This window comes from Hemitrygon akajei, chromosome 5 (genome assembly GCF_048418815.1).
Source record: "Hemitrygon akajei chromosome 5, sHemAka1.3, whole genome shotgun sequence".
Lineage (NCBI taxonomy): Eukaryota > Metazoa > Chordata > Chondrichthyes > Myliobatiformes > Dasyatidae > Hemitrygon > Hemitrygon akajei.
Genome location: NC_133128.1, coordinates 42,965,352 through 42,977,620, shown reverse-complemented (window position 1 = coordinate 42,977,620; position 12,269 = coordinate 42,965,352). Strand labels below are relative to the sequence as shown.

At 38.6% G+C, this 12,269-nt stretch overlaps 1 protein-coding gene across 9 annotated transcripts in view; it reads left to right on the top strand.

Annotated features, from left to right (window-relative positions):
• The window catches only part of stxbp5l (syntaxin binding protein 5L), a 352,686-nt gene that overhangs the window by 223,158 nt on the left and 117,259 nt on the right, over nucleotides 1–12,269 (top strand). For 5 of the 9 annotated variants that reach the window (XR_012098901.1, XM_073045359.1, XM_073045358.1 and 2 more), the window contains exon 19: nucleotides 8,986–9,051. The exons of the other annotated variants lie outside the window; for them this stretch is intronic. Coding sequence is in view for 4 of the 5 variants with exons in the window: in XM_073045359.1 (XP_072901460.1) it covers nucleotides 8,986–9,051 (66 nt within the window). In the remaining variant the exon portion in view is untranslated. The remainder of the gene's footprint in view (nucleotides 1–8,985; nucleotides 9,052–12,269) is intronic. 9 annotated transcript variants of the gene reach the window in all.

Below are 12,269 nucleotides of genomic sequence, written 5' to 3'. Positions count from 1 at the left end.
CAATGCTGGCACTCCTGTTTTTACCACATACAAGCTCAATGTGGCTCGTTGATTGTTGTATTTCAGTGTTACAAATGTCATTCCCACCGGAGTTGTATTTTCTCCAGTATACTTTGTTAGTTGGATATCTGAAGGCTTCAGTTCAGTATCCTTGAAATACTGTAACACAATTTCTTTGACCAGGCAAATTCTATTTAGACGTTGCAATTTTGTTCACACTCATTTCCATTCCTGACTGCAACTGAACTGTGAACTTATCTGCTGTTTCCATTGATGCAGCATTTTCTACTAGTCTCTTAAATATGAGTTGTGCTTCAGTTAGGAGCATATTTTGAATGCTTTCTTTTAAAATTCCACAAACTAAATGATCTGTCAGTACATCATTAAGCCCCGTCACTGAACTGACAATGCTGAGACAACTTCTTCAATTCAGCTACGTGTGCTAAAAATGGACTCCCCTTCCTTTTCAATCCATTTATGAAACATAAAGTGTCTGCAATCAACAATGGTTTCGATTCTAAATATTCCTGCATTACTTTCATGATATCAGCAAATCTCATTTTGGCTGGTTTGTTTATAACAGTCAAACTTTCGAGCAAACTGTATGCTCTTCCACCCATTGTACTCAGTAAAACTGGCACTCGTTTCTCATGGGTTATTCCATTTACTGCTCAATTTGTTCAGTATACATCTCCTAGTTATCTGCCATATAATCAAATGCATCTATCTTTATGCATTTTCTGCTCTTTTTAAGAATTATTGTTATTATTACTATTATTATCGTTGTCATCGCCCAATACTCACTGTTTATGAACCCATAAATTTTCTTTGTATTTTGCGTTTTTTTTACTTGACCATTTCTCTCTTCTTGCGAAGAAAACGTGCTGGTTTTTTTCAAACTTGAACATCTTGATGCTGCGTTTCAAAACTTAATTGTCACCATTGTTATGTTTTACAACTCCAAAAAATTAATCAAAGGAAATCACAGGACCAAGGGTAACATGCATGCTTCTTAGTTTTACTTTCAGTGAGGCAAGCACATATGACATAGCGGCATGATGATGCCTGTTACATATAACCTGTGATGAATTATGTAAACGACAAAGAATGCTCAATTAAATAATATATGTACAGGATTACTTAAAGATTACTGAAATATTAAATACCCCAAAATACTAACCCATGCCTCTTTGGGATCTGGAAAAATCCAAAACACCCAAAAGAAATCTGCAAGGGCAAAGTCCAAAGTCCATATTGTCAGTGCACACGTTTGGAAATAAACCTGGGGTCTGGAGTTGTGTAACTTCTGTGCTACCACGTTTGACCCACATCCACCGATAAGTTGCGTTGGAGTCAAGAAAACTTGGCAGTCCTGGTGAACCCGTGAACATTAGCATGCAAGTAAAGTCACATCTTCTTACCTTGCACTTGCTAATAGTGCCACACACCTGCGTTGTTCCACAGATGAATTTCACAGAAACTTTTGATAACTCTTCTATGTCCTTTCTTGGTATAGAAAGTTATCTGCCCACTCATACCAACCCACTCACCCAAAAAAGAACACAACTGGATATCAACACAGGGATGTCCATCTCAATCATTTAGAAAGATGTGGAAATTTTGAAAAATGTTAACAATTGTTGAACACAATTCATCTTAATTTAATTGTTTATCCAATCTCTCTTCTTGGTTGATGTTTTGTGCAAACAATTATATCAGCAACATTAACTTATACCCTCACTCCATTATGAGTTCTGGACTGAGCCATGAATGGCTTAAATCTCACTCAGTCAGAGGACTCTTGAAATTGAGAAGCCTACTTGCAGCGAAAATATCTCAGCAGAGCTGGATCACTGAACGGCATTTTTAAATGCTATAAATTAGTTAGGTGACTTGAAGTCCATATTTACTATTATATATAAAATGTGAACAAATCCTGAAATTCTACATGGCACATCCCTTTGTGGTTATTTTGTGCTTTTACTAAACTATTCATTTTAACTTTCTAACTGTTATATACTTCTGAGCCTGGGTAGTATTCTAATGAGAGTTCTCTTCTTTAATCGAATGCAAGTCAAGATGATTTATTTCCCCAGGTAAACACTGAGGACTCTCAGGATTGATCTCCGTGTAAAGATGCTTGTCCGGTGACAAAGCACCTTTACAGAGACTATGCCCACTTTTGGACTGTTGTGTTGGTTTTAAGTTACAACTTATTGAAGCACAAAAAGCAATGGTACTTTTTTGGAACTTACTAAAGCAAAATCTTTCAAACCTCTAAGAACTGATAATTTTGTATAAAATTTAGATACTCTATATCTAATTTTACATCATTTTTAAATTGCATTTCTTTCCAATTATCTATGATATTTTATCTTTTGTTCCATTGTAAGGAATGTTAATTGTTACTTATTATCCTTGAAGCTAGGTTGGTGAGGAAATAATGACCTAGACTAAACAATACTCACTGTAACTAATGCTCTATTGGAAGACTGATAAGTGTTGTCAAAGCAGGTTCTTCCCTTCCTACAGTTCTGCAATAGTTTGTTGTTATAGTTGTTTCTAGGAGCAATTAATGATTTTTTAAAATAAATATTGCTTTTAAACAGTGATGAACTTTATCAAAACATTCTTTAGAATCAGACTTGTTCACCTGGTGGAGCAATGTTTCAATCTTTAGAGGAAAATGAAATACTATAGCAATTTACTTCATAAAGCAGTTTCCAAAATAATTACACATCAAAGAATCTTAATTAGATACACTCAGGGCCAAAAGGCTCCTTCCATGCTTCCATTTAGTATGAATAGCAGTCTATGAAGCATAATTAAATGTATTGTCAAAAAAGTCTTCAAAATAGAGTAAATAAAAATATTAAGATATAGCAACAATGCTTAGAAATTGGATTATGCAGTGTCACACGAATTTCAACAAAATATAAAGCATAGTGGAAAATCAGGGAATAACAGATTGTGCCATTCATGATATTGCTTCCACTATGCATCTGATGTGGTCTTTGCATTGAAAGTTTTCAGATATGTGACGTGGCAGATGTGGCATACATCACAGACCTAAATTAATGCTTATTTCTGTGACTTTCACACTCAGGCCACTTGAGAAGATATTACTTGCAGTATTTGTCCAGTGTTATTTAAAAATGATCCGCCAGAGCGGGTCATGGTTTGTGGACTCCAACATTGGGAACCCACTTCTACTAAGACTCCTTTAGATATACGCCTGGAATGTGTGTGTGCAGAATACTTCCACTATTCCCATACACAAAATATGTGCACCAATGAGAACTGACTTTTCTGGGTCCAACAAAAACCAAGGCTTTGCATAATGACAGTTCTGCAAACAATGTAATGTGGTCACATGAGAGGGTCAAATCATTTCCACCTGCAAGTTGCCTGAAAAAAAAGTTGACAGCTTTTGCTCTGCAATAAATAGATTCTTATCCTCACCTCAACACTCTTTAGGGTACCTTCGTCCCACACGTTCATGATTCTTTTTCAACTTCCTGTCAACTGACTGTCGGAATGGGACGAGGCCAGTATTATTGCCCTTGCAATCATAGTGGTTAGTCATCATGCTGAGCTCTGTCAATCAGTCTTAGAGAAGTTCTCCTACAGAGATACAAGGAAGGGAATTCCAGGTTTTAGGCCTAATGATAGTGATGAACAGATGATATATATTTTCATCTAAGACTTGGAATGGTCTCTGAAGTGGAGCTTTCCCTTGCTTATTTTGTAACATTTTTGGTGGCAGCAATCGTGCATTTGAAAGTATTGTTGGAGCTTGGTTGAGGGCATTGTGTAAACAGCACATTCTGCAATCGTGGTGTGTTGGTGGTGGTGTGTTTACGGTATTGGAAAAGATGACAATCAAATAATAATCACAGAAGATATTTAACTTATTTATGAAGTTAGTGCATTCCTTATCAAAGTAGATGGAGATCACTCTATCACCATCCTGATTTGTGACTTGCTGAAAGAAAGGCACTTGGAGGGTCATGAGCTGGGGCATCTGCCGAAGGATAGGATGCCTAGCCTTCACAGCCACAGTTACCTCCTCAGGATGTTGATGGTGGAGGGCATGGCAAGGGTAGGTGGTTAGATTCTCATGTGGGCAGTTATCATATGCAGTTAAACTGGTCTCTTTGATGGTTGAAATGTCAGGAAGGAGCTGAAGTGGAATCACAAGTTGGCATTTTTTGGCAGAGTATACTTGTAAAGTGCATCAGCCTTGTCTGTGGGGCATTTTCTTGGCCCTACATTTGCTGAGGCTGGGGATGCGCTGTGGGGAACCTCCCCCTGTTAACTGTCCATTACCATTCATGACTAGATGATACCAAAGTGCAGAGCTTGTATTGGATATGTTGGTTGTGAGGTTACTTAGCTTCATATGTTGTATGCTGTTCAGCCCACTTGTTCCCAGATCAGCAGATTGGTATCTCACTTTTAGGTATGCCTGATTCTAATCTTGTAACGTTCTTTTGTACTAATTGAACCAAGATTGATTTACAGGTTTGATTTTAATTGAACAATGAAGAAGTCTCAGGCCAAGAAATTGCAAATCACAGTTGTCTACATTTCTACTGCTGCTTACGGCATTCTGTAGCACTTCATGGATGTATTTTGAATGTATCTCAGTTAACAATGGAATATATCTTCTGTGTGAAGAAAACTCCTTGTCTTTACAACAGATGTATCAATGTTGTCATGAAGAAATGACAAACGAGAAAATCTGAAAATGCTGGAAATCTGAGCAACACACACAAAACGCTAGAGGAACTCAGCAGGCCGGGCAGCCTCTATGGAAAAAAGTACAGTCGACATTTCAGGCAGAAACCCTTCGGCAGGACTGGAGAAAGAAAACTGAGGAGTAGATTTGAAAGGTGGGAGAAAGGGAGAGAGAAGCACCAGGCGAAAGGTGAAACTTGGAGAGGGAGGGATGGAGCAGAGAGCTAGGAAGTTGTGGGGGGAGGGGGGAAGCAGCACCAGAGGGAGGCGATGGACAGGCAAGCAGATAACATGAGGGAAAAACAAGGAGATGGGAAATGGTGAAGAGTGGGGGGGAATTAATGCATTGCTGGAAGATTGAGAAATCAATGTTCATGCCATCAGGTTGGAGGCTACCCAAATGGAACATAAGGTGTTGTTTCTCCATCCTACGTGTAGCCTTATCCCAACAGTGGAGGTGGCCATGGAAGGACATATCAGAATGCGAATGGGAAGTATAATTAAAATGGGTGGCCACTAGGAGATCCTGCTTGTTCTGGTGAATGAAGTGTCGATGCTCAGCAAAGTGGTCTCCCAATCTACGTTGGGTCTCACCGATCTACAAGAGGTCACACCAGGAGCACCAAACACAGTATTTGACCTCAACACACTCACAAGTGAAGTGTTGCCTCACCTGCAAGGATTGTTTTGGGCCCTGAAAGGTAGTGAGGGAGGAGGTGTTGGGGCAAGTGTGCCACTTGTTCTGCTTGCAAGGTTAAGTGCCAGGAGGGAGATCAGTGGGGAGGGATGAATGGACAAGGGAATTGTGTAGGGAGTGATCCCTGTGGAAAACAGAAAGTCGGGTGGGAGGGGTGGTTGGAGATGTGTTTGGTGGTGGGATCCAGTTGGAGATGGCGGAAGTTTCAGAGAATTATGTGCTGGATGCGGAGACTGGTGGTTTGGTAGGTGAGGACAAGAGGAACCCTATCCCCAGTAGCATGGCAAAAGGATGGGGTGAGAGCAGACGTGTATGTAATGGAAAAGATGTAGTTGAGGGCAGCGTTGATGGTGGAGGAAGGGAAGCCCCTTTCTTTGAAAAAGGAGGACACCTCTTTCAGTCTAGAATGAAAAGCTTCGTCCTGAGAGCAGAGGTGACGGAGACGGAGGAATTGAGAGAAGAGGGTGGCATTTTTACAAGTTACAGGGTGGGACAAGGTATAGTCCATGTAGCTGTGAGAGTCCACTGGTTTATAATAGACATCGGTGGATAAGCTGTCTCCGGAGATAGAGACAGTGAGATCGAGAAAGGGAAGGGAAATCAGAAATGGACCAGGTGAATTTGAGGGTATGATGGAAGTTGGAGGCAAAGTGGATGAAATCATTCAAGTCAGCACGGGTGCAGGAAGCAGCACCAATGCAGTCATCGATGTAGTGTAGGAAAAGTGAGAGACGGGCACCAGTGTAGGCTGTTTCACCTAGCTGACAAACAGGCAGGCATGGCTGGGACCCATGCAAATACCCATGGCTGCCCCTTTTGTTTGAAGGAAGTGGGAGGACCCAAAGGAGAAATTATTTAGAGTGAGGACAAGTTCCGCTAGGTGGAGGAGCGTGGTGGTGGAGGGGAGCTGGTTGTGTCTGGTGTCCAGAGAGAAACAGAGAGCTTTGAGGCCCTCCTGGTGAGGGATGGAGGTGTATAGGGACTGGACATCCATAGTGAAAATTAGATGATGGGGGCCAGGAAACCTGAAATCTTTGAAACAATCCAGAGTGTGTGGCGTGTCACGGATGTAGGTAGGAAGGGACTGAAATGGGGGGATAAAACAAAGTCAAGGTCTGCAGATATGAGTTCAGTGGGGCAGGAACAAGCTGAAATAATGAGTCTATCTGGACAAGCAGGTTTGTGGATTTTGGGTAGGAGGTAGAAATGGAAGGTGCAGGGTGCAGAAACTATGAGGTTGGTGGCAGTGGGCGGGAGATCCCCAAAGTCAATAAATTTGCTGATGGTGTAGGAGACAATGGCCTGGTGTTTCTTGGTGAGGTCTTGTTCGAGGGGTGAGTAAGAGGTGGTGTCTGAGAGTAGGCGCTGGGCTCCCCTTCCCTCCACCTTTCAAACCTACTCCTCAGCTTCTCTTTCTGCAGTCCTGCCAAAGGGTCTTGGCCCGAAACATTGACTGTTCTTTTTTCCATAGATGCTGCCTGGCCTGCTGAGTTCCTCCAGCATTTTGTGTGTGTTGCCATGAAGAAATGTCTAGCCATAGATAAATTGGTGAGGATGAAGAAGTAGATTTGTCAGATTGTTTCATTACATACCACAGCTACAGTGAGTTCCTTAGGACATGGCCAGCACAGTAGGTAATGGTCACACCCAGTGACTTCTGTTGATAGACAATAAATTAAACTGCAAGTGCTAGAATCTGAAACAAAATCAAAAATGTTGAAAGCCCTTAACTCATAAAGCAATATCTGTGGAATGAAAAACAACTCAAAATTCGCGCGTGCGTGCGTGCGTGCATGTGTGTGTGTGTGTGTGCGTGTGAGAAAGCCTTTTTTATTTCTGATGAAGGGTCTTTAAACTGAAATGTTAACTTTTTTCTTTCCACAGATACTACTTCACTCACTGAGTTCTTCCAGCATTTCTGTTTTTGTGTTGGTTATAAACATTGAAGTCTTAAGCAGAGTCTATTCCATGCTTTTGATATTTTTAGTGCTTTTTCAATGTGTTCACCATGGACCTCATTAGCTAAGGATGGTAGATGGTGATGGAAAGAAATTTCTCTTGCCCATTTCATTTTTTACTTGATCTTATGATGCCCTGGGTTTGGAATTAATGTGGATTCCAGGGCTACTTCCATCCTCCATGTTCCACTGTGATAGCTGCTCTGGTTAGTCTGTCCAGTGGGTAGGACAGGACATAAGAAAAGATGCTAATGGAAGATTCTGTCACATTATCTATAGGGTTGATTCTGAGTACACCAATGACAGATTGTGACTTGAGTCATTTATTAGACAGCATTCACAATTTGGAAATCAGTCCCCAGTTGCAGCTTCAGCTGAGAATAACTTTATTGCTTCTGAATTTGGTGCCTTGTTGATGTTGGGTAGTCCATATGGCTGTATCTTTGCTTTGTTATAATCTAACAATTTTGATTCAATTACGTTGGTTTGGGCCTGGTGGGACATTCAGGCCAAGCTAGGTAAGATTTACAGTTTTTCTCCTTTGAACGACATTCCAAAGGGGTTTTTAATTTGGTTTGGTTGTCACCAATGGTTCACTCATCAGAGATTTCAATATATTTAATTAACTGAATTTAAATTGCACAGCTGCTGTTTTGGGATTCAAGCTTCTGCACCTCTGGATTATTAGTCTGATAGTAGAAGTACTAAACCAGCACTCTACTCCTCTGCTACCCTCCTAGCCTACTATTTATGGCCCCAACAATCTTACAGTCCAATTAGTCCATTCACTAATACTAACCCACTATTCACTCCCAGTCCCTATCACCATATCCTACCTTCTCTTCTCCATCACTCCAGCATGCCCCTGACCCAGTTTGATCATATTTTGTTGGCATGTGAAGGATAGACCCTTCCTTACTGGAGACTGTTCAGTAAAACACAATGCATGTTCTTTCATCTGTTTCCTACAGTAGGTCCTCAAACAAGCATCTGTTGGCCGATCATGAACTGGCAGTTTCACATACCGAAATAGATGCCTTTCAATTTTTATGTCAATGTGCGATTATTTGGGCAGTCATACCATTCTGTGGCAAATAATAATGATGTCAAATATACCCATCACATGTAAGCTTTAAGTCTGATTACTTATTTGTTGACTTTATAATAGACTATAATTCACAAGCCTTTAAGAAACTGGTGAATGTTCCATAACTCCAGTCATTTGATTTATTTAGCTTTCATGCGTCTTAAACATAATCATGTTCTGTAAATTATGGAATGGATATGGATAACATGTCATTATTGAGATGCATTTACACAGAGCTATGTTGTGTATTTTTCTGTTGTTCATGTTAAGCCACATTTAGGGATTAGTTGAACCCTCACTTTACAATTCCTAAGTGTTTTTGAATGGCTTTGTCTTGAAATGCATACTGAGAGCAACTTTTTTTTTTCAGTTTCTAGTTTCTCCTAAATGCTGCTGAATAAAAACTTGCTATTCGATAGCTGGATGCCACTTTCTTTCACTTTAGTCTATGTCTATTTTTCTCTCCTCTGCCTGCTGCTGGTGATGATTTGGCATGCTGACAGAAAATCTTTGCATGCGTGGCCTGTCTAGTTTGTACTCACTGAAACGGCTCCGTACATCTTATCAGAGTAAGTTATCCATGTCTGTAGACCATATTTTATTCTGTTTTTGATGGATGACTGATGATTACTATTGTTTGCCACACTTGAATGCAATTGGTTGAATTAATATTTTGAGTTGTAGTTTGTAAGGGAAGAGATAGTATTATTTCCTGGTTAATCGCTCTTTTTGAAGTAGCATGATTTTGAAATATTAATTTATAATATATCACCTTAATTAAGCTGTGAAATGTATTTTGTCAAAGCATCGTAGTTTTTGTTACTTTCATCTGTGTATAACCTATGTGTTATATCTGTGTGGCAAATAAGTTATCCATTTATTAGTTTAAAACAAAATGATGTATGGTCTATAATTTTCCCAAACTTTAAACAGGGTGAGTAAAAATGGTACATTGGATTCATGTCATTTGCAAGGTACACATATCAAGAGTCATGTGAAAGAGTAATACCATGATAAACATTTTACATTAAAATTAACATGAATTTTACCTATTTTATTCTGATTTGAGTGCTGCTGTCCTTCTGCAGAGTATGTAGTTATAATCCTGCTTTTGATATATTCCTGGACATTTGCATCTTAATACTATCACAATTATAAACCTTTTTAATATTAAAAGGACATCAGGCATCAATTCATTAAAAAATCACAATTTAAATTATGTAAATAGAATTAACATTAAGAGTTGATTTTAAAAAGGCAGAATCCACTGTACATAGCAAGGCATCAGACGCCAATGGTCTCCAATTTATTCAGTCCTCTTAGTCTGGTACAATGACTGATAATATAGAAAAAACAATATATTATCAGAAATGCAAAATAATCCAAATTTCTTCGGTCCAAATTTTATTCTGTGAAATGATGTTCAGCAACATGCAAAATTTTCTCATCACTCATGGAGTTGATTTGAAAATTTTTAGTTTTAGAATATTCTTAGTATATAATGCTCCTGACAGGAAGAAAAGATTTAACTAATTTGGATTAAATAAAGCATTGTCTTTGAACAAAGATAAATACATTTCTCTTTTTGGTTTTAAGTTAATTACACAAGTATATCACAAAGTCTTATATATTCAGTTTCTTGTTTTAAATCTTTGTTTTAGACCATCATTTTTATGAAGATGGAAAGTGCTATTCATATTCAGCCAAAAATCCTCAATGTTTTTGCTGTAGGCATACTTTCTGGCTGCTAAGACTGCTAAGGGTGGATGCATTGAACCTCTTTTATGGTGCAATCATGACAGAATTTGTATCCAGTAAATCTATTCATTAAATTAGGGTGGGAGAAGTTGGTGCATTTTTGTTTTGATGTTCTTTTCCTGAATTGGATTCTGGTTCAATTTGATTAGTATTTTGAACAATAATGAAAACCTGAGGTTGCGTGTACTCTAAGAAATATTATCATCTAATGAGAACTGAGCTGACCATGATTAGATGAGGTCAGAAGTAAAAGTGTTACTGTATTAGGTTCTAATTTGAACATACATTATTCAGTTTACAACTTAATAATATATGACACATATGTTTTAACTTGGGATGCATCTTTTGCCTCATGAATGAAACTGATAATAGCAATATCCATTTGCCACTGCTAGATATGCTTACAAGAATGCTGAATTATTTTTCTTTAGATCCTTTTGTAAAACTCTTATCTAACCTTGTGTCTATAATACAGTATAAAATTGGATTTCTGTTACATTGATGGTCACGTTTTAAGGAACCATATCAAAATTCTGCACGCACTTAGCAGTGCCAAGCAGAAAAGCATTAAAAATAGAACCATCAAGAAATCTAAATATATAATTTATTGTTAATGTTCTGTCTCCTCATGATATGAAAATCTTTTTGCTTTTCAGTTGCAATTTTTTTTTCATTTTGCATGTGCTAGCACTGGTTTTTAATGAGCACAGTTAACAGAAGCCAATTTCAGACAAATCTGTCATTTCATATCTAACAATTCTGAATGTACTTGTGCATGCAACACACACACACACACTCTCAGACAATCTCTGCAAGGAGAACAGACACATTACTGAACTTTCAAATGGTAATCCTCCTTCAGAACTGGAAAATTAGGAAAAACTGGATTATGATATCAGAATCTTTGCACAGAATTAAACTTTAAATGTACAACAAAGAAACAATTCATTTTGCCCAACTAATCTAATCATGCTTGTAGTTCACCCTAGTCTCCTCCAATTCCATCAAACTATTATCATTCTCTAAGCATAATATGCATTCTCTTTCTCTCCTCCCTTCATCCATTTAACCACCTACTGTGATAGAGTTCCACATTATAACCACTCATTATATGAAAAAATGTTTTGTTTAAATCCATTTTGGATTAATTAGTCTAGAATTATGGCTGTGGGGAAATATTCTCTGTAGTCACCCTATCTTTTCCCATCTTTGTTCTAATAAAATTATTTAAAATGTCCTTAAAAGATTTGTAGATAAAACAAACTAACCTCGATGAATAATGTAATGTTTATAAATCATTAGAAAATTTGGAATTGGCTGGTTGTAGCAAATGAACATGGAAAATGCGGGGTGATGCACAATTGGAAAGAAAGTAGAAGTGTAATCTATAGAAAAAAGAAACTGATTGAAGTAGAAACACATGGCATTCTAGGTAAAATGGTTCACTTCTTCAAATCTTCTCCTGTTAAGAAAAGAAAATCCAGGTTAATCAATAGTTAATCAAGGCTTGTCATATGACAAACATTTGATGGCTCTGGGCCTGTACTCACTGAAATCAGAAGAATGGGGGTAACCTCACTGAAACCTATTGAACGTTGAAAGGCCTCGATAGAGTGGAAGTGGAGAGGATGTTTCCTATGATTGCGGAGTCTAAGTCCGTTGGACACAGCCTCAGAATAGAAAATAGAGGAAGTCCTTTTAAAATGGAGGGGGAATTTCTTTAGCCAGAGTGCTGAATCTGTGGAATTTGTTGCCACAGGCGGCTGTGGAGGCCAAGTCATTGGGTATATTCAAGGCAAAGGTTGGTAGATTCCTGATTAGTCAGGGGATGAAGGGAAACGGGGAGAAGGCAGGAGACTGGGGCTGAGGGAAAATGGATCAGCCATGATGAAATGGTGGAGCAGACTCGATGGTCCAAATAGCCAAATTCTGCTCCTAAATCTAATAGTCTAATTGCTTTATCTTTTAGTTCTGTTGCCGGCTTTGTGAATCTTTGTCTTATTTTCTCTAGTGTTCTTGTGCCCTCATT